The sequence below is a fragment of the Anomaloglossus baeobatrachus genome, chromosome 2 (genome assembly GCF_048569485.1).
Source record: "Anomaloglossus baeobatrachus isolate aAnoBae1 chromosome 2, aAnoBae1.hap1, whole genome shotgun sequence".
Classification (NCBI taxonomy): domain Eukaryota; kingdom Metazoa; phylum Chordata; class Amphibia; order Anura; family Aromobatidae; genus Anomaloglossus; species Anomaloglossus baeobatrachus.
Window position 1 is genome coordinate 210,631,796 of NC_134354.1, and position 22,942 is coordinate 210,654,737.

A 22,942-nucleotide genomic window follows, 5' to 3' on the forward strand; every position below is an offset into this window, starting at 1 on the left:
AATCGCACAATCGATCGTACCATGTAAAGCAGGCTTAACTGTGTATATATATATATATATATATATATATATATATATATATATATATATATGTATATATAGGTCAGGGTATATTTACAGACAAGACGGTGTTACGACAGAGTCAGATCAAGCAGTTACCTTATGCGTCTGCCTACAGGGAGGCGCCGTTCGACCAGGGTTTCATGAACTTCCTCACATGTGTATAGTACGCATGGCCCCCGAGAAAAGACAAGCCAAGAAGCCTACATTGTCTTTATCAAACTGGCTACAATCCATGTCCCCTCCTACCTGGTGACCTCGCAGGGATGTACTGCCCCTCTCTTGTCCTAAGTCTAAAATAATATCCAAAAGTGAATATGATCCGCAACTCCGGACTGGGAGGTCCGATCGGGACGGTTCTGGTGTCATCAGATCCGTCTGTGTCCCGTCTGCATACTGAGTCCAAGCACGACTCCTCTACCGGACTCCTACTCTAGTTCTACCGGACTCCTACTCTAGTTCTCTGTATCTCGCCGCCCCAGGGCGCGACAAAGAATTCGAGGATATGCAGAGGTGCAGCTCGAAGTCCCGATTTTAATGATTTAGTGGGTGTATGGCTCAGATGCACAGTAATATCATATCTGTGTATAACGTTACGGAGCCAGGAATATGAACGCCTGCTGGGATAGAGCGTCCTGGATCTCTTTTGAAGCTTCCATTGTTTTTCTAGTTTCCCACCCACTCCCTTTGATGAATGGACATAACCCCCAGGGGGTCTTCCTCTGGCTTGGCCATGTAATTGGATTTGACACCTTCCCAGATGCTGAGCGATCTGAGGGGAATCTCTGTGTGTGCAGGGAGGGGGGTGTATGTGGGGGACCAACTGGCTGACATGAATAACTGTCATAATCATCCAGCATAATCCTCACAAGCAGATAGATAGAATCATAGATAGATGGTTAGATAAAATCATAGATGGATATGTGGCGCCCCTGTGGCTTCAGTCACCACAGGGTACTGCACCTCACTTAAGGTGCAGTACTCATCCTGGATCCAGAGGAGGTCTTTACCAGTTCCACAACACAAACTCATATACACAAACAGGTTGCCCTCCCCATTGGGGACCAGGCTAGGGTCAGGTCTTAAGGTAGTCACCAAACATGAGGGGTAGCCACCCTCTAGTGACAGGGAACCGGGGGAGGAGCAGCAACCAGGGGGAGTTAGGAGCTTACACAACAGTTAGAGTGTTCTCCAGCTGGAGAGAACAGGAGCGGGACCGGTGCAGTTCAGGGTGCAGAGCCCTAGGGTGGAACAGACTTCACGTTGTATCACCAGAATCTCCAGGACAGAGGGATTGCATGTCCCTCTTACCACCATGAGATCCCGTAGCACAGTGCCACATAAGGTCCGGAGTCGTGATTACAGTCAAACCCCACAGCGGCCCCACGTCACCTACACATGGGACAGGAGCTAACACTACATGAACCGGGGTCTCCAAGCAGCTTCAGGCCACGGGGATCCATCTTTAAAGCTCCAAGAAGGAAGGGCCCATCGACCACCGTACCGGTTCTAACCTCCAACGGATCCGGGATCGGCTGGGGCCCATCATGGCTGGAACCACAGCAGCTGATTCAGCCTTTTGATTGCCGTCGTCCTGCGCCAATGCCACTACTCTCCTCGTCATCCCCCCCGGGGCCCAGCTCCACTTGTTGTGAGCAAAACCATCCTTGCTGCAACAGCATTCGCCTCAGAGGACAGCTGTTATGTCACCGCCGGAGTCTGCTCCAGCGACTTCTGCTCCGATCGCAAGGCGACGCCGTGTTCCTGCAGTCGATGGTGCTGGTGTTGGGAGAGGAGTCGATGCCAGCAGCACCGGTGGGCGCAGGCTCCGATCATCCACTGGGCTGTGTTATCTTGGGATCTGCAGTACCGCTGGCTGACTGTAGGTGGCGGGTGTCTCCCCGCTGAAGTACCATCATTCAGCTACAGCTAATGGGAAGACACCACACCCTTCTTATTCCCCCTCCTGTCTGCTGGCCTCTGCCAGAGATAGTTCTGATTCTGGCTCATGTGCTGTATGTTTTGTGATTCCTGTGCGCTGACTTGCTTCTTGTTGACTACCCTTCTGCCTGCTGTTTTGTACCTCGCTGCCCGACCCGGATCTGACCACTGCTACGTTTTCTGTTTACGCCTTTGCCTGCCGATTTTGTCCCTGTTCTGCTGTTCCTGGTTTGACCCTGCCTGATGGCTACTCTCATCGGACTGCAGCCTTCCACGGGTAGAGATCTCCAGGGCCTTGTGTAATTCCAAATCCCTGTATAGGGGTTAAAGGGTTTCAGGGTTCTGGGGTCCTGCTTGGTGAGGGGCTTCCCTTTAGTCTGTCCATTACATCCTACCTGAGTCTGTTTATCCAGGCAGGTGTTACATTATCTCTGGCCCACTAAACAAAAAAAAAATGGATTCTCTCCATGCTGTGCTGAATCAGGTGCACACCCTTTCTGGCCTGGTACATGGACTTACACAGCAAGTGCAGGATCTCACGTCTGCTCAGGTTCAAGCCCCTACAGCACCGACCTCCGCATGTCCAGAGTCCCGTCGACTGCAAGGGAACAGATCACGTTGTGGAGCCGATCGTGGAGGGCCTGGATCTCTGAGGCAATCGTTTCCAAGGCAGCAACCGCACCTGAGCGGGCCCCAGGATACCTGCTCAGGTGCCCAGGTACTTCCTGCAGACCCTATGAGGTTAATGATACCTGTCTCATTGTTTCACCAGGGTAAATCTGTGCGGCTGCAGGCCTTTGTTGATTGTTGATCTGCTGCTAATTTTATAGACACTATTGTAGCAAAAGAGCTGGGTTTGACTTTGCTAAGTTTAAATGCGCCTATTAGAATCTCTGCTATTGACAGTACACCTCTCACGCAGGGTGTGGTTACTTTTGTAACTCCAGAGATCTCCATGCTTGTTGGGGCTCTGCATGTAGAATCCATGTCATTTTTTGTTCTTGAGAATCTGATGTCAGCGGTGGTTTTGGGCATGCCATGGCTACGTAAGCATAACCCCGTCATAAATGGCATCAGGGTGAGATTGTGCGATGGAGCCTTGAGTGTCAGGAGACGTGTATGTCGTTATCTGTTAACCTGACCAGAGCTGAACCTATCTTCATACCTCATGCATTCAGGGATTTTGCTGACCTGTTTTCTGTATCTGAAAAATTACCTCCGCACAGAGATTATGACTGCCCCATAGATTTGGTCCTCAATTCCCGACTCCCCAAGGGTAAAATATATAATCTTTCTGGTCCGGAGCGTCAGGCCATGAAAGATTATATAGCAGACAGTCTGCAGAGAGGGTTCATCAGACCATCCAGGTCACCAGTCGGCGCTGGATTCTTTTTCGTTGATAAGAAAGATGGTGGCCTCAGACCTTGTATTGACTACCGTGAACTGAATGCTATTACTGTAAAGAATCAGTACCCTCTGCCACTCATCTCCGATCTGGTTAACCAGCTCACAGGAGCCCGGTGGTTCACCAAGCTGGATCTCAGGAGAGCATATAACCTAATCCGCATGAGAGAAGGGGATGAGTGGAAAACGGCATTTAATACTCCAGAGGGACACTATGAGTATCTGGTAATGCCTTTTGGATTGAGTAATGCGCCGGCGGTGTTTCAGAACTTTGTAAATGACATTTTCAGAGATATTTGTGGTCAATATGTGGTGGTCTATCTGGATGACATCCTGATTTATTCTCCTGATGCTACGTCACATGTCCAACATGTCCGCACAGTACTCCATAGACTCAGAGAGAACTCCCTATTTGCTAAATATGAGAAATGTGGTTTTTTTTTGAGCCAGAGGTTAATTTCCTGGGTTATATATTGTCCGCAGAAGGCTTCCGCATGGATCCCTCTAAGCTTCAACCAATTAAGGAGTGGGTACAACCCAAGTCTTTGAAAGCCTTGCAGCGTTTCCTTGGGTTTGCTAATTATTACCGCAAATTTATTAGAGATTTTTCCAAAATTGCCAAACCCCTCACTGATTTGACTAAAAAGGGGGCTGATGTGGTTATCTGGAAGCCAGAGGCGATCCATGCCTTCTCAAAATTAAAAGAATGTTTCTCCTCAGACCCGATTCTGGTTCAGCCTGACCTTACGCGTCCGTTTATTGTGGAAGTCGATGCATCCGAGGTTGGAGTGGGAGCGGTGCTATCACAAGGTACTCCGTCTCTCACTCAGCTTCGTCCTTGTGCCTTCTATTCCCGCAAGTTTTCTCCCACAGAGAGAAATTATGACATTGGTAATCGTGAGCTGTTGGCAATTAAATGGGCCTTCGAGGAATGGCGCCACTTACTCGAAGGCGTCAAACATTAGGTCAAAGTCATCACAGACCATAAGAACCTCACTTATCTGGAATCTGCTAAGAGACTCAATCCTAGGCAAGCTAGGTGGGCATTGTTCTTCTCCAGATTTGATTTTGTAGTAACATTCCGGCCCGGTACCACGAACACCAAAGCTGATGCACTTTCCAGTAGCTTCTGTCCCTCTCAGTCTGAAAACTCTGAACCAGAGCATATTTTAGCTAAAGGCATTATTATGACATCTGTTTCCTTAGATTTGATAGAAGAGGTCCATAATACCCAAGACCAGTCATGGCGAACCTTTTACAGGCCGAGTGCCCAAACTGTAGCCCTAAACCCATTTTTTTTCTTCCCGAAGTGCCAACCATTCCTATTATGTAAATAATTGATTGTAATCTTACCTTTGCCGTCTTCTCTTCTCTTCAGCAGGGGGCATCACGCTCATGCATGCTTACCACACATTGTAGCTGAGCCCCTGCCCTTTCCAGACACAGCAATTGGATTAATCCCTCTGGAAAAAAATGCAGTTTATTAGACAGAGATTTTAGCCTGGAATGCAATCAGGTGTCACCCTGTAATCCACATCTACATTTCAAAGTCTGAACATCCTGAAATCCCATAAAGACGTACGAGTTGCTCCCCTCCCCTTTCATTGTGTAGTTCTGTCCCCCTTCCTGGCCACTTCCTGGTAAACATGTCCCCCATCCTGATATATATGTCCTACATTCTGGTATATTTGTACCCATCATGGCCCTATCCTGGTAAATGTACCTCATTCCTGGTAAATGTCCTCCACTCTGGTAAATGTACCTTATCAAGGCATGTTCCCTTATCCTGGTAAATGTCCCCTTTCCTGGTAAATGTACCCCATCCTGATAAATGTCACCCTTCCTGCTAAATGTTCCCCCATCCTGGCATTTGTCCTCATCCTGGCATGTTCATGTACCCCCATCCTGGCATATTTCCCCCCATCCTTTCATGTTTCCCCCCCATCCTGATAAATGTCACCCTTCCTGCTAAATGTTCCCCCATCCTGGCATTTGTCCTCATCCTGGCATGTTCATGTACCCCCATCCTGGCATATTTCCCCCCATCCTTTCATGTTTCCCCCCCATCCTGGTAAATGTATCCCCCATCCTGGTAAATGTACCCCTTACTGGCATGTTCCCCTTCCTGCTAAATGTACCCCATCCTGGTATGTTTCCCCCCATCCTTGCAGCCATGTTTCCCCCCATCCTTGCATCCATGTTTCCCCCCATCCTTGCAGCCATGTTTCCCCCATCCTTGCAGCCATGTTTCCCCCATCCTTGCAGCCATGTTTCCGACATCTTTGCACGTTTCCCCCAATCTTTGCATGTTTCCCCATCCTTGCAGCCATGTATGCCCCGCGCTCTGTTTGTTTGCCCCGCGCTCTGTTTGTTTGCCCCGCGCTCTGTTTGTTTGCCCCGCGCTCTGTTTGTTTGCCCCGCGCTCTGTTTGTTTGCCCCGCGCTCTGTTTGTTTGCCCCGCGCTCTGTTTGTTTGCCCCGCGCTCTGTTTGTTTGCCCCGCGCTCTGTATGTTTGCCCCGCGCTCTGTATGTTTGCCCCGCGCTCTGTATGTTTGCCCCGCGCTCTGTATGTTTGCCCCGCGCTCTGTATGTTTGCCCCGCGCTCTGTATGTTTGCCCCGCGCTCTGTATGTTTGCCCCGCGCTCTGTATGTTTGCCCCGCGCTCTGTATGTTTGCCCCGCGCTCTGTATGTTTGCCCCGCGCTCTGTATGTTTGCCCCGCGCTCTGTATGTTTGCCCCGTGCTCTGTATGTTTGCCCCGCGCTCTGTATGTTTGCCCCGTGCTCCCATGTTTCTCCCGTGCTCCCATGGGGCCCCCGTGCTCCCCATGTTTGCCCCGTGCTGGCCCTGTCCCCCATGTTTCCCCCGTGCTCCCCATGTTTTCCCCGTGCTGGCTCTGTCCCCCGTGCTCCCCATGTTTCCCCTGTGCTCCCCATGTTTTCCCCGTGCTGGCTCTGTCCCCCGTGCTCCCCATGTTTCCCCCGTGCTCCCCATGTTTTCCCCGTGCTGGCTCTGTCCCCCGTATTCTCCATGTTTGCCCCGTGCTGGCTCTGTCCCCAGTGCTCTCATGTTTCCCCCGTGCTCCCCATGTTTCCCCCGTGCTCCCCATGTTTCCCCCGTGCTGGCTCTGTCCCCTGTGCTCTCATGTTTCCCACGTGCTCCCCATGTTTGCCCCGTGCTGGCTCTGTCCCCCACACCTTGGCACAGCCGCACACAGCTTAAAAAAAAAAAAAAAAAACTCACCTTAAGCACCCGCTCCATCGCTGCGTCCTCAGTCAGTTCAGTTCCCGCGAGGCCACAAGACGCCGGCGCCGGCTACTGACGCTCCTCCGTCTCCTAGGCAACCAGCCTGCGGCACAGGAGAGGAGGCGTGTCAGAAGGAGGAGAAATGTCTCCTCTGCTAAACACCACTATGCACTGTCGGCATGATCACACCGATAGTGCAAAGTGGCGCAGTGTGGCGACAGCGCGCGTGCCAGCAAAAAAGGATCTGCGTGCCCAGTCTGGCACGCGTGCCATAGGTTCGCCATCACTGCCCAAGACTAAGCTCCGAAACCACTCCTGTCCATAAACTGTTTGTCGCCCCCTCACTTCGCCTACGGGTACTTCAGGAATCCCACAAGTCTGTGCTGGCAGGTCACCCTGGTATCGGCAATACCCTCCGATTAGTAACCAGGCATTTTTGGTGGCCAACCGTAGCGAAAGATTGTAAGGAATATGTACTGGCTTGTGAAACTTGTGCTCGAGCCAAGGCACCTCGTACCCGCCCTGCCGGATTTCTCCAGTCCCTACCTACCCCAGTAAGCCCTTGGACACATCTCTCCATGGACTTCATCACTGACCTTCCACCCTCAAAAGGGAAGACCTGTATCTGGGTAGTAGTGGAAAGATTCAGCAAACAGTGTCATTTTGTTCCTCTGTCCGGATTACCCAATTCTGAAACTCTTAGCAAGTTGTTTATTAGGCATATTATGCGGTTACACGGGGTTCCGGAAAATATTGTTTCTGACCGAGGAACACAGTTCGTCTCGAAATTCTGGAGGGCATTTTGTAAGAAGATCAATATAGAGTTATCTTTTTCTTCTGCCTACCACCCAGAGACCAATGGTCAGACCGAACGTTCCAATCAAACCCTTGAACAATATCTCCGGTGTTATGTGTCTGACCGTCAGTCTAACTGGGTGGAATATATGCCGCTAGCTGAGTTCGCAATTAATAATCAGTATCAGGAATCCATCAAGACTACCCCCTTTTTCTGCAATTTAGGGTTGCATCCCCGTTTTGGTTCTTTTTCTTCCGCTGTGGTGGATACTCCTGAGGCTGAATCAACTGTGGACAAATTGAAGGCTATCTGGTCTGAGGTGAAAGAGAACCTGAAGAAGGCAAAGGTTGGTCAAGCCTCCTCTGCTAATAAGAGACGTTCCAAGGGCCATAGCCTTGGAGTTGGGGACAAGGTATGGTTATCCACACGGAATATTAAACTCAAGGTCCCTTCTGCTAAGCTGGGTCTGAGATTTATTGGACCTTACGAGATAATCGAGGTCATTAATGCCACAGCTTTCCGTCTGCAACTCCCCCCGTCCTTTAAGATATCGAATGTGTTCCATAAGTCCCTCCTCAAGTTATATTGTGTCCCCATTCACCCAGTCAGTGACCCCCTCCTCCTGTTTTGGTTGAAGGCAACTTGGAGTATGAGGTACAGAGAATACTTGATTCCCGTATTGTCAGAGGGGCGGTACAGTATTTGGTGCATTGGAAGGGTTACGGCCCTGAGGAGAGGTCATGGGTCCCTGCAAGCGATATTCATGCTAAGGGTCTGGTCCGGCGGTTTCACCTCCAATTTCCTGGGAAGCCGGGTTTTGAGGGTCCGGAGGCCCCTCGTGGAGGGGGGGGTACTGTTACGTCACCGCCGGAGTCTGCTCCAGCGACTTCTGCTCCGATTGCCAGGCGACGCTGTGTTCCTGCCATGGATGGTGCTTGGGAGAGGAGTCGATGCCTGCAGCACCGGTGGGCGCAGGCTCCGATCATCCACTGGCTGGGTTATCTTGGGATCTGCAGTACCCCTGGCTGACTGTAGGTGGCGGGTGTCTCCCCGCTGAAGTACCATCATTCAGCTACAGCTAATGGGAAGACACCACACCCTTCTTATTCCCCCTTCTGTCTGCTGGCCTCTGCCAGAGATAGTTCTGATTCTGGCTCATGTGCTGTTTGTTTTGTGATTCCTGTGCGCTGACTTGCTTCTTGTTGACTACCCTTCTGCCTGCTGTTTTGTACCTCGCTGCCCGACCCGGATCTGACCACTGCTACGTTTTCTGTTTACGCCTTTGCCTGCCGATTCTGTCCCTGTTCTGCTGTTCCTGGTTTGACCCTGCCTGACGACTACTCTCATCGGACTGCAGCCTTCCACGGGTAGAGATCTCCAGGGCCTTCTGTAATTCCAAATCCCTGTATAGGGGTTAAAGGGTTTCAGGGTTTCTGGGGTCCTGCTTGGTGAGGGGCTTCCCTTTAGTCTGTCCATTACATCCTACCTGAGTCTGTTTATCCAGGCAAGTGTTACAACAGCGACAGCAGCGGCGGCTAATCCCTGGCCACGTACCACAGGTGGCGTCACAAAACTATTATCCTCATCATTCCCCCACCATCATCTAAATCCCCTTTTATTGTACACCTCGTGGCCACAAAGCCAGGCAGGGCCTGTGACATCCCTGACCCGACATCACCGGCCCGGCGACGAGTAACATTTAACGATTGAGAGATAGAGGGATAGAGAGATAGATAGATAGAGGGATAGATAGATAGAGGGATAGACAGATAGATAGATAGATAGAGGAATAGATAGATGGATAGATAGATGGATAGATAGAGGGATACATAGATAGATAGATAGTGGGGGATCACAGCAGGTGGGGGCTCACAGCAGATGGAGGAAGGTGAGAGGTGAGAGAGAGGGCAGCAGATGAGGGAGGGGGGCAGCGGCTGATGGGGGAGAGCGGTGGCAGTTAGAGGGGAGGCAGAAGATGGGTTCAGTGGCGGTGGATCGGGGGCTGTGATTGCTGCAGCCGGCGGCTGAAGGGTGGGGGCTGGGACAATGGCGGCGGCTGAAAGGAGACAGTGTCTATAACTTACTGATCGCTCTCCTTGGCTTCCACGGACGGAGTGAAGAGATCGGTCACAAGGCTGGTCTCTCCAATCAGAGCTGAGGGCGGGTGAAACAGAGGTCATCCAGCTCCAGCCAATGATCAGTGCTATAGCTGCACTGATCATGGCTGGATTTCAATGTTTCACCCATTTTCAATGGCTAAAACATTACAGTGGCTGTGATTGGTTGAGCGGTGTTTGTCAGCTAATCACAGCCTCCTTAGGTCTGGGGGGGAGACACCCCTCTTCTGAGGTCAGGCAGAGGTTCCCTCCTCCCCGAATCTAAGATATTTGCAAAGCAATTGCAGCCACCGGGGCCGCAATCTCGCCATGACGTACTGGGTACATCATGGGTCCTTAAGTACCAGAAAGCTATGACGTACCCAGTACGTCATAGGTCGCTAAGGGGTTAACTCGTTTTCACGCTTTAGGGGCCCGCTCCCGCTTGGGGCCCCTGTGCGACTGCAGGTGCTGCACCGCGATATGTCTGCCAGTGCAACGTCCCCGCCCCCTGCCCATGGGGCCCAGTGAGCAGAGGTATGAAGGGGGAGGAGCCCGGGCTGTCAGCCGGGCCCCCCTCTTTTCACCGGGTCCGATACAGGAGTCACACTAGTAATGCCCTGATGGCGGCCTTGAGAATGCTGTATATAAGAGCCCAGTGGTGGTTGCCACAGCTTATAGTCACCAAATCTAGTAACAGGTTCCCTTTAAGTTTTGGAGACATGACTTGTGGTTTGACAAATCTAAAATTGAACTGTTTGGCTATAATGACTGTTGTTACATTTGGAGGAAAAAGGGAGAAGCTTTAACAACCTGTTTCCTCCATACATCTGTGACCTAGTCTCCTCCTACTTATCTGCACATCACTTCCGATCCTCACAAGATCTCCTTCTCTACTTCCTTCTCATCTTCTCCTCACACAATCGCATACAAGTTTATCCTGTGCCTCCCCCATACTCTGGAATGCTCTGCCACAACACATCAGACTCTCGCCTACCTTGAAAAGCTTCAAATGAACAGGAAGACCCACCTATTCCGACAAGCCTACCACCTGCAGTAACCCTCAGTCCTCTATAGCACCGCACGACCATCTCTACCCTCAGATACTGTATTGTCACCCATTCCTTTTAGACTGTGAGTACTCGTGAGCAGGGTCCTCTTTCCTCTAACTTACCATCAGTTAGTGCCATATACTATGAATATTGTACTTGTCCCTATTATGTATACCACTTTTCACATGTAACATGCCATGAAATAAATGGCGCTATAATAATAATAATGTGTCTACAGAGGTGATAACTATAGAATTAAAATGGCTACATCCTTGTTTTGCTGAGAGAACCTTATCCTAGAACAGGGGTTGAGAACCTATGACTCGCGAGCCAGATGTGGCTCTTTTGATGGCTGCATCTGGCTCGCAAATCTTTAATAAAAAAATACTGTGTTTTCCGGTTTGTAAGACGCACCCCCCCCCCCAAACTAAGAGAAAAATGGGGTCTGTCTTACAAACTGCATATGGCTTACCGGGGTGGCAGTAGTAGCGCAGGGTTGGTGATACTGTGGGCTCGTGGGCTTTCACTGTCAGGAGCACGCTGGCAGAGTGCGGGCTGCCTTGAATTTCCCGCAGTTGACGAGATCGACTTCATGAAGATGGCTGTGGAGGTGGCGTGTGCATATATAGGACTCCGCGGCCATTTTCTTGAAGTCCATTGCATCGATGTGCGTACGCGCTGCGGCCATTTTCTTGAAGTCAATTTCGTCAACTGTGGGAGATTCAAAGCAGTCAGCAGGCAGATCAATGGCGCCCGTCGCCGTGACACCCCACGAGACCGCAGCAGTATCGCTGACCATCCGCACACCCCCTCCTCCGTGCCCGCAGCATTGCTTACCCTGCCTCCTGGGACCTTCTGGGCCGCTCCAGCACCGCCGCTCCCCCCTGGGGAGTATGGCTCTCACGGAATTACATTTTAGTTACATTTGTCTAGAAGGTTCACCCAGACAATAAATGGCAAAAGGAATAATGATACAAAATGCTACATGTACCACAATGGAGCCACTAGAGCCCAGAGCTTGGGGCACAGAACACCAGGCCTCGTGCTGGCGCCTTGCAACCAATTTGTGTTTTGAGAACGTTCGGAATATTTTTGAAGCATACATCATACTGACATGGCGACTTTATGGTACAATGACCGCTGTGAATGTGGCTGAATGTAGTTTCTTCCAGTTTCACCACACTTGCATTGTCCCCCTTCATTATATTGTGTGGCGGTGAATATACGGTAAAATGGCAAATAAAAAACAGAAGGTTTCATTCTTGGGAGAAAGGAAGGAAAAAAAAGAGAAAAAACTAAAACTGACCCCGGTGTGAAGGAGTCAATGATGGTAAACACTCCTCAGCCTGACGCTGAGCGGCACTGCCAGGCCGCAACACATCACGTCTCGCCGCTTGCCCTTACACAAGATGGCGCTCGAATCGTCGCTAACGTCAGTGACGTAAACACGCAAAGCACGGCGTAACGGAAGGATCTCATCTGTGGAGCTGCAGGCGGTACTACGGTAGACTGGGCGAACTGGTGAACACTGGGCCGCAGCGGAGCGGACACATTTCCCGCTAATTATCAGGGCTGACCGCGCTGCTGTGAGGCTCCGGAGCAGGAGCCGGAAGGAGAGAACATGACGCGTCCTTTGTGGCTCAGTCCAGGGATCCTCCTGCTGCTGACGGCGGCGGCTGCTGCGGCCTCGGACGCTTCGTGCCCGGCTCCCTGTGTGTGCGACGGAAGAATGCTGGACTGCAGCAGGAGAAGACTGGGCAGACTGCCCGCAGCGCCACTGCCCGAGGGCATCACCAGCCTGTGAGTAGTGTCTGCCCATGGGGAAGGGGGAGCTCAGCCCCCAGTAATGTGTATACAGGGGAGAGGGCATCACCAGCCTGTGAGTAGGGTCTGCCCATGGGGAAGGGGCAGCTCAGCCCCCAGTAATGTGTATACAGGGAAGAGGGCATCACCAGCCTGTGAGTAGTGTCTGCCCATGGGGAAGGGGGAGCTCAGCCCCCAGTAATGTGTATATAGGGGTGAGGGCATCACCAGCCTGTGAGTAGGGTCTGCCCATGGGGAAGGGGGAGCTCAGCCCCCAGTAATGTGTATACAGGGGAGAGGGCATCACTAGCCTGTGAGTAGTGTCTGCCCATGGGGAAGGGGGAGCTCAGCCCCCAGTAATGTGTATATAGGGGTGAGGGCATCACCAGCCTGTGAGTAGGGTCTGCCCATGGGGAAGGGGGAGCTCAGCCCCCAGTAATGTGTATACAGGGGAGAGGGCATCACTAGCCTGTGAGTAGTGTCTGCCCATGGGGAAGGGGGAGCTCAGCCCCCAGTAATGTGTATATAGGGGTGAGGGCATCACCAGCCTGTGAGTAGGGTCTGCCCATGGGGAAGGGGGAGCTCAGCCCCCAGTAATGTGTATATAGGGGTGAGGGCATCACCAGCCTGTGAGTAGTGTCTGCCCATGGGGAAGGGGCAGCTCAGCCCCCAGTAATGTGTATACAGGGGAGAGGGCATCACCAGCCTGTGAGTAGGGTCTGCCCATGGAGAAGGGGCAGCTCAGCCCCCAGTAATGTGTGTACAGGGGAGAGGGCATCACTAGCCTGTGAGTAGGGTCTGCCCATGGGGAAGGGGGGAGCTCAGCCCCCAGTAATGTGTGTACAGGGGAGAGGGCATCACCAGCCTGTGAGTAGTGTCTGCCCATGGAGAAGGGGGAGCTCAGCCCCCAGTAATGTGTGTGTATATAGGGGTGAGGGCATCACTATCCTGTGAGTAGGGTCTGCCCATGGGGAAGGGGGAGCTCAGCCCCCAGTAATGTGTATACAGGGGAGAGGGCATCACTATCCTGTGAGTAGGGTCTGCCCATGGGGAAGGGGGAGCTCAGTCCCAGGAATGTGTATAGGGGAGAGGGCATCACTATCCTGTGAGTAGGGTCTGCCCATGGGGAAGGGGGAGCTCAGCCCCAGGAATGTGTATAGGGGAGAGGGCATCACTATCCTGTGAGTAGGGTCTGCCCATGGGGAAGGGGGCGCTCAGCCCCAGTAATGTGTATACAGGGGAGAGGGCATCACTAGCCTGTGAGTAGGGTCTGCCCATGGGGAAGGGGGAGCTCAGCCCCCAGTAATGTGTGTGTGTGTGTGTGTGTGTGTGTATATAGGGGAGAGGGCATCACTATCCTGTGAGTAGGGTCTGCCCATGGGGAAGGGGGAGCTCAGCCCCAGGAATGTGTACAGGGCCCTTAGTGAAGACATTTTTTTGTTTATATCGAGGGACTAAAATACTTTGACTTGATCTGACGTGTGTGTGGATCTAGATTGATGATAGTTGGAGAATTTGTTAGTATATATATAGGGCCTGCTGAGCGTGTACCAGTGATTGTGTGTTTATACAGGTGAACATGTATAGGGCTCAGGGATTTACTGTGGCTTTGCAGCTCTTGGGTCCTGGGCTCAAATCCCACCTAGGACAACATCTGTAAGGAGTTCATATGTTCTCCCTGTGTTTCCTCTCATGTTCCAAGGCTTTTCTCTTAGGGAATTTAGGCTGTGAGTCCCGATGGGGACAGTGAGGATGTCTTTGCAGCACTGTGGAATAATTTATATCCAACTGCTGGTTTTCTATCTGTCTCCATGAAGTCAAAGCTGTCAATCAAGGAAGTGAAGGTGGAGATAGATGGGAACAAGCAAACAAGCCGGTGTGAAGGTGGCTATAAATGATAGCCCGCCATAGTGCAGCAAGCACTTGTTCTGATCTGAACAGTCATTCTGTCCTGAGAGTCCTTTTTATGGCGCTAGAAAAGCGAGAAAATAGTGTCCAGTGTTGTGTTCAGGCCGTCAATTGGAAACTAGCAGTCTTATGTGAACAATGACTGCAGGCGACATGTGGACCACTTCTAGCCACAGCTTCTTTCCTATTAGCCTTTGTGGTCATGCAGCAGGTGCGAGCTCCCGTGGGCACATAGCCTTATGGTCAGCTGAGCTTACACTGTATATGTTTACATGATGTTTATTTGCTTTGGAAATGGGTGCAGAATATCCACATCTTAGGCTATGTGCCCACGGGAGCTCGCACCTGCGGATATATCTGCAGGTTTCCCGCAGCTGCTCGCTGGAGGTAGTACAGCGAAATAGCTGCGGTAAATCTGCGGATTACCTGCAGAAGCCCCGCCCTCTATCTCCATAGTGGAAGGTCGGGGTTTCCGCAGGTAATTCCGCAGAAAGAATTGACATGTAATTACGTGCGGCTGTGGGATATCCGCAGCATGTTCCGCGGCTGCACGTATCCACAGCGTGGACACAGCACTCCCCATGTCCCATAGGATAACATGGGGAGTGTCTGTACATGCTGAAACCTGTGGATTTATCCTGAAAATCCAGATAAATCCGCAGGTTTAATCTCCCGTGGACACATGGCCTTAAAGGGGATGTCTTGTGGCGAACATCTGCTCAATCTATGTGACTACAGATGTCTGGATACTTGCTGCATACTGTACACGGTCAGGATTCTCCGGTGTTGCGGGTGGTTATGTGACTGCAAAGTATACGAGCAATGTGTATACGTCTGGCCACATTCTGCCTACACGTGCTTAGCCTCGCTCAAGTCACCTGTATCAAGCAAGGCCGGGCACATCTACCGTAGTTGGCACATGACTGCATGTATGCAAATTGCATACTCAGACAACCCCTTTAATACAATCCCAGCTGATGGGTCACCAGGCTGTTACCATGTCATCCGAGATAGCAACAAAAAGAGGAGATAAAAACTCCCCCAAAAATGTATTATAAAATGTACTCACAGCAAAAAAGGGGCAACCAGTCCAGTTAGCCCAGGCCAACACATCTAATGCACAAACAGGATGCAGACAAGCCTCTCAACATGATGGACACTTCACAGGTGCAAGGTAAATTGCACACCAGTGGCGCGCATAGGGCACTGTTCACACTTGTATGCGCATGGTGTCCAGCCAGCAACCTATTACCACGCCCTTACTATTAGATTAGGCGGGTTACTCGGACACTACTCACTGCAGCACGCAAGGGACAGAAATTCCACTATGCACGGCCGTATTAAGAGGCCCGGCTGCACCCCGCATAGTCAAAGTGCTGCAGTGAGTAGTGTCCGAGTAACCCGCCTAATCTAATAGTAAGGGCGTGGTAATAGGTTGCTGGCTGGACACCATGCGCATACAAGTGTGAACAGTGCCCTATGCGCGCCACTGGTGTGCAATTTACCTTGCACCTGTGAAGTGTCCATCATGTTGAGAGGCTTGTCTGCATCCTGTTTGTGCATTAGATGTGTTGGCCTGGGCTAACTGGACTGGTTGCCCCTTTTTTGCTGTGAGTACATGTCATCCGAGAGCAGAATAATGTAGAGACATGGACCTCAGTGATGTTCTGCTACTGTGCTGCTTGCTGTGGTTTTGCTAAAGTCAGTCTTATCACCAGACATTGTCACTAGTGATGGGTGAGCGATGAGATGCTAGTGTACGAGTATAATGGGAGTCACTGATTGGACAGTTCATCTCTCCGCACACATACAGCCCGCCATATAGAGAGCATTTCTGGGAGGACTTGTGTTTTTTTTTTTTTTTTTTTTTTTACACATCCAAAATCACTGCTTTAATCCCAGTGAGAGCCGTTCAGAGACTACTGATGGCTCTCCTTGTGGTGCCTGCACACATCATGCAGTGCAGCAAGTCTGTACTTTGTGGTTTCATGGATGACACATCTGAATGTCCGCGATACTCAGCCATGCTCTGTGAGTACCCGAGCACCCTGTTGCTCGATCGAGTAACGAGCAATGACGAGCATGCTCGCTCAACATTAAGTATATCACCAGTGGACTAGTAAACCTGCTGCCGATAGATTTCCATACTCATGAGCTCTGTATAACCCCATCCTCCACCACTGATAGCACCCTTAGGCTATGTGCGCACGTTGCGTAATTACATGCAGTTACGCTGCGCTTTGTAGCAGAGTGTCATGCGAGGGGATCACAGTAATCCCCGTGTGGCCCCAGCCTAAGGCTATGTTCACACTAGAAAAATGATTTTTCTTAAGAAAATTTCTTGAGTGAAGGATTAGCGCACCTGCGTTTTTACCGCGATTTGGTGCGTTTTCTGCGTTTTTACCGCTGATTGCTCCCTACGTTATTGTGCCATTATCTATGGTAACTAACGCAGTTAGCTGCAGAAAAGAAGTAACATGCTCATTCTTTTTCTTAAGAAAATCTACTGAAAGAATTTTCTTAAGAAAAAAACACAGCTAATTTTTTTTGCCATAGGTTTGGCTGGGGAATGTCTGCAGAAAGGTTACAAGAATTTCTCAAAAAATTTCTGCAGCAAAAACGCAGGTAAAAAACGCAGTGTGTGACCACAGCCTTAGTGATACATCAGGCAGTTCAGTAAGAGTCTCTGCATCAGGCTGCTCTCAGGTGGGGGAGCAAAAACCCAGTGACAGATTTTGAAATCTCATCCACACATTGAAAATCCATTTTATATCTGAAGTCTTCAATTTCCTGGTTGAGTATTCACAGCACATTATACGAGGGGCCGCTGATAAGTCTTTGGCTTAGTGATCTTTTTTTGTTTCTATGGTAACAAATATTAAATCACTTGAAAGGCTTAGGCTCCTTTCACATTGCGTTTTACCTTCCGCTCACAGGTCCCGTCGGGGCATCCGTCCGAACCTCCCCTCCTTCACTCTGCAAAGCGTGTTCCGGACGTATGCGTCCGACAGGGCCATTCACTGTAATGGAGCGCACTGCGTTAGCGTGTGCTTTATTTTGTGGCATTTTTTGCATATATACGTTTCTGCAGACGGACACCCGAACGTAGTGGACTACGTTCAGGTGCCGTCTGCAGAAACGTATATATGCAAAAAATGCCACAACAGAGCACGCGCTAAGGCCCCTTTCATACGTCAGTGATTCTGGTACGTTTGTGCTTTTTTTTTTTTAAACGTACCAGAATCACTGACATACGCAGACCCATTAAAATGAATGGGTCTGCTCACACGTCAGTGATTTTTCACTGCACGTGTCTCCGTGCAGCGTACCCGCGTGTGCGTGATTGCTGCACGGAGACATGTCCATATCTTTCTGGCATCACTGATGTTCCACGGACCACGCAGTGGTGTGGTCGTGAAACATGTGCCAGAAAAAAACGTGCATTTAAAATAATAAACATTTTAACTCACCCAGCGTCCAGCGATGTCCTCTGCAGCCCGTTTTCCCTGCTGCTTCAGAGCCAGCTGATTACTGTCGCGCATCTTAATGATGCACGACACAGCCGACCCGGAAGCAGCTGCTTCGGGGGTCACCGCCGGCCGGATGCTGCACCGCGGGAGGATTCAGCACCACGTACAGGGGGAGCGGGCGCAGGTGAGTTGATTTCCTAGTGCAATCACGGGCCACGGAGAACGGAGCCCGGATTGCACTTAGACAACGCCGTGATTCACGGCACACGCAGGGACATGTGCGTGTTTTACACGCCAGTGAAAAACGTCACTGTTTTTCACTGACGTGTGAAACGGGCCTAACGCAGTGCGCTCCATAACAGTGAATGGCCCTGCCGGGCCCATGCGTCCGGAACACGCTTTGCAAAGTGGACCTGTAAGAATTAAACCCCAGTAGGGTAAACTTATCTTGCTGGAGAACAACCTCACAGAAGATTCCCGATGCGTTTCCCCCACTTTGGGGTTCATCAGGGGATATTACCATCTCATGACAATGCACATAATCCAGGTCACCTTTAAGTTTTCAGTGTCCTGCCAAAAGATCCCTCAAAGAACTGTAAATGGTAGTCGGATGGTCCTCCTGTCAATGCAGAATGGACCTCAGCACCTCACCCTGTCAGTGTCGGGCTGAATATTGACTATGCACCTAGTGTGATTGAATAATCCTGACTTCAGCACTAACCACACTTTCTGGGCTTTAGGTCAATTATTGACACACAGGCAGTTCTAGGGCCTACTAGGGATAGCCGACGAGGAGCGGGGGCGCCCGAAACATTATGGTGTTCACCTCCGCGGCCAGGAAGGTGAAGGACTAGGGATCTATGACCAGGCCATTATTTAACATCTTTGTTGATATTACGATTTCTATCAAAAAGAACCTCACTGGGCTATTCTTAATCTCCCTAGTCTGATATCCCCTTAGAATATATCTAGCTCTGCACGACTGGATGTGTGTTCACTGACCAATATAGCTACATACAATGAAATATAGCTTGAACTTATAATTTTAATGTTTATAAATAAAAATTGTTTTTAGAGTAATCAGTTTTCGGTCTATGTACAAAGTTACGAGCCTCTACATGGCGATTCAGTTGATTCCATATGTTTTCTATAGGATACCTGTCTAAGAAAGTGCAAGCCACTCCATTTGAGGTACCCCAGTCTCCAGCAGCTATTTCCTAATGATGCAACCTTGATGAGCTGGAGCATTGTCATCTATAAAAATGAAATTAGGCCTGTGTTGTTCATGCAGAGGCACAGTGACTGGACTGTTATTCAAGTAGTAGGTCACTGTACCATTCACAAAGTATGTGGCAGTTGTGTATTGATTACACAGCTGCCCACAATGTAACATCACCACAGCTAAAGGCTCATCTGGTGACAACAAGGTCTGATGCATAGCGCTCTCCTTGACGTCTCCAACATCGTTGGCAGCCATCATTTCTGCATAGAGTGAATGGACTTTCATTAATGGACAGCACTGAGGCCCACTTGCCCCTCGTCCAGATAGACGATGACGCCGGTTTCTGGTGGTGTGGTCAGGTATCCTTGCAGGTCATCTAACATGCAGACCACACTGATGTAAACCGTTTCAAATGATGTGAAGTGAAAAGGTTTTGGTACCGTGTTAGCCAGTTCAAAAATTATTGAATGTTCTCAGTGAGAGGAACAAAATTATAATCTTGTGATACCTTTTAATGGCTGAGAACATTCAATAAATGATGTGAAGTGACACTTGGGTGCCTCTTGCCTCCCTAAAATGTGCCTGCTGTTGTTACATTCATCATCCAGTTCAGAAGGGCATTGTTCACAATGAAACGGTCATCACTGTCTGATGCTCACTTCTCTGGGTTTCTGTGACTTCCAGTCTCCCTGTATCTCTGTTGTGACCTGCTGATGACACTCTGACACTTAGTGGCCACTTGCATCTGAAGACATCCTGATTGAAGTCTCAGAATGTTGAGGTACTGTTGATCAATTGTTAGGTGTCACCTTGGTCTCATGATGTGAAAATGTGAGCTGCATGATGAGGAGGACTGCGTTAAGGCTGTGTCCACGTTGCTTTTTACCTGCTTTTTACCTGCTTTTTTTGCTGCTTTTTCAACTGCAGCGTTTAATGCCGAAATGGATGTGTTCTGCTTTTCAAGCAAAGTCTATGGGAATTTGGGTTTATAGACCGCACTATGCAGTTCAAACTGCAGCCTTTTTGTTGCAGAACTTTGGACAAAAACTCAGCTTTGCAGTTCTAAACGCAAATGGCAAAAACAATTGACATGTGAATTGTTTTTGCCATTTGCGTTTTGAACTGCAAAGCAGAGTTTTTGCCCAATTTTCTGCCAGAAAAAGGCTGCAGTTTGAACAGCATAGTGCGGACAAGAAACCCAAATTCCCATAGACTTTGCTTGAAAAGCAGAACACATCCATTTCGGCATTAAACGCTGCAGTTGAAAAAGCAGCAAAAAAGCAGGTAAAAATCAGGTAAAAAGCAACGTGGACACATAGCCTAATACCAATTCCAATTGAGCCCTGACATTTATTGGGCAATTCATGGGTCAAACACCTATTGTGAATTTTGCCATTAGGCTTCTTGTTAGAGAACAGCAAGTTGTGCAAAAAGTACTGACACATTGAACAGATGGACATGTACATCCAAAAATTGAGAGGAGGTCACATTAAAGAGAACCTGAAAAAATACAGAACTGAATCCCAATGAAATCTGCAGCTTAGTGGAGTTGTTGCCACTGATAAAAATGATTAGTAAATCCATCCCATGTGGACATAACTTTAGGACGCCTTCACAGATATGAGATTACTAGAGGCAGATCTTTCATCATTAATCTCCTGGTGCTCCGCTCTGATAACCTTTGGTAACCTGCTGGTCTGTTGGAGGCTCCTGTAATTATGTGGCCTGTTGAGGGTTAATTGTAGGGCTGGACGTCATGAGGACACCTCTAGCATCATGTGTCTTGGTAATATGTCATTGAGTGAAAAAGGCAAGAAAAAAATCAGAAGTTTGGAATTCAGCTTTAAACTTCAACTGTATTGTTTTTCTGAAGCTTTTTAGAAACCTTTGATTTTTCACTTTTTTATGTTTCTGCCTCTTTTAGGCTGGTTTCACACTACGTTTATTTAACATCCGTCCTGAACGTTTTTTTAACGCAGAAACGGATCCAGTGCAAATGCGTTTTCATTTCAATGCATTTGCAATGGACTCGCGTTAACATGCGTTCACCTGCGTTTGCGTGCGTTATAGTGAGGATCCAGCGACTTGCAGTTTTTTAACATCTTTCAAAAACGCTACTTGTAGCGTTTTTGAGCTGCGTCCAAATACTGTAAATTGCTGGATCCTGACTAAACAGCATGCAAACGCAGGTGAACGCTGGCATACTGATAGGCAGGATCCTGCTTGCTCTACTGAGCATGCCCAACCAGCCTCCGTGATCAGTCTATCTCTCTCCTACCTCTCTCTCTCTCCCCCCTCTCTCTCCTCCCTCTCTCTCGGTCTCTCCCCCTCCCTCTCCCCCACCTGAGAGCTGCGGACACTCGTAACCAAGGTAAATATCGGGTAACCACTTATCTTAGTTACCCGATGTTTACGTTGGTAACGTGTGCAGGCAGCCGGCTCCTAGCAGCTGCAGATGCTTGTAACCAAAGTAAATACCCGATGTTTACCTTGGTTACAGCCTCGCAGCTGTTAGAAGCTGGCTCCCAGTCTGGCACGTTTAGTTCCCCTCACTCCCGATCACATGACTCCAATGCCCGCCCCTAAACATCCAGTGACAGGATCCTGCAAAATAAGACATGCGTTTGCATGCGTTTTTTGCTGCAAAAGCAGGATCCGCTTTTGCAGCAAAAAAACGTTATGGACGGATGTTAAATAAACGTAGTGTGAAACCAGCCTTAATAGGGCCAGGTTCAGACACGTGCAGGGAATCCTCTTTTCTTGTTTTTTGTTTTTGCAATAAAAAAATGGATATTTGATAGGAATTGTCAGGAGTATGTCTTCTGTATGTTTTTTTTTTTTTTTTTTCTCCTCTCTCTTCTTGCCATGAGGAATCATCTACCCATAGATTGGCATTTGCGAATTTGGTTCATGACTTGGATCGAAATCAGACATCTGTTTTGGTGCGGACCACTAATTCTGCAAAAAATACCTGGACATGTGAGCATCCCCATAGACATTAATGGGTGCGCGTTCTATGTGTGGCTCTGGGTGAGGCCTAATCCTGGCCGTTGCCATTTGTCGTGTGTGCTGGGGATCAGTACACTGGGGGATCTGTCCGCTGTGGGTGTAAAGGTGGTTTTGACATTCTGGCTGGTATTTAGTGTTCATACTGTAAATTGTCAGCCTGTGAGTAATTCGCACCTACATAAACACACCAGAGCAGTGAAACAAAGCCCCAGCGTGTGAGATTTCTGCAGGCAATCCTACTTGACGTTTGTATTGACTTTTTTTTAATAGGAATTTTTCAGTTCTGTTATTTTTGGCTTATCTTGCTCAGTGTGACATATTGATGTGCATGAAATCTCTCCACGTTGGTCTAATTAGGCGGCACTTTGCCACATGTACCTGTAGGTAGTCTTGTTTCCTGGAGGGCACTAGACAAGAGCTTGAAAAGTCTTCATCAATATCATTAAAGACTAGGTCAACCTTTTTTTTGTCAACTATAGAAAGTTAGGAAACTTTTTGTAAATCAATTCTCAAGATTTGTCTTCATTCCTTTTGAGTATTGCCTGTTAGTGCCAGTGGCTTCCCCCGCTTTTCCTCGGCTATTTGCCTGCCTTTAGTTGTATTGAAAGGGTCCGCATCGGCCTCACCAAGAGCTCATTCAGACGTCTGTTTTCACATATGAGAAAAAAAAACCTGTTTTTTCCATTAGGGTTTCATGCGGGTCTCATTGGAGTTTGGTTCTACTGTCATAATTCTCTATTAGTTTCCTATCTCGCAGTCCTTCTAAATCGCACTGTACTCAGATGGCATCGGCATGCTGTCTGATTTTTATTTTTCTTTCTTTTCTAGAACCATAGATTTGCATTGCCATTTTTGATCTGAAACCTGAATCCAATATTGGGAATTTCTCCACAGTTTTGCAATGATCATTCAGTCAATTGAAAAATCCTGGACATG

General features: G+C 49.2%; 1 protein-coding gene across 1 annotated transcript in view; it reads left to right on the forward strand.

Annotated features, from left to right (window-relative positions):
• Positions 1-12,071: 12,071 nt before the first annotated feature.
• LRIG2 (leucine rich repeats and immunoglobulin like domains 2) overlaps positions 12,072-22,942 on the forward strand; it is a 140,660-nt gene continuing 129,789 nt past the window's right edge. The window contains exon 1 of the mRNA XM_075335592.1: positions 12,072-12,394. Coding sequence (XP_075191707.1) covers positions 12,216-12,394 — 179 coding nt within the window. The 5' untranslated portion in view covers positions 12,072-12,215. The remainder of the gene's footprint in view (positions 12,395-22,942) is intronic.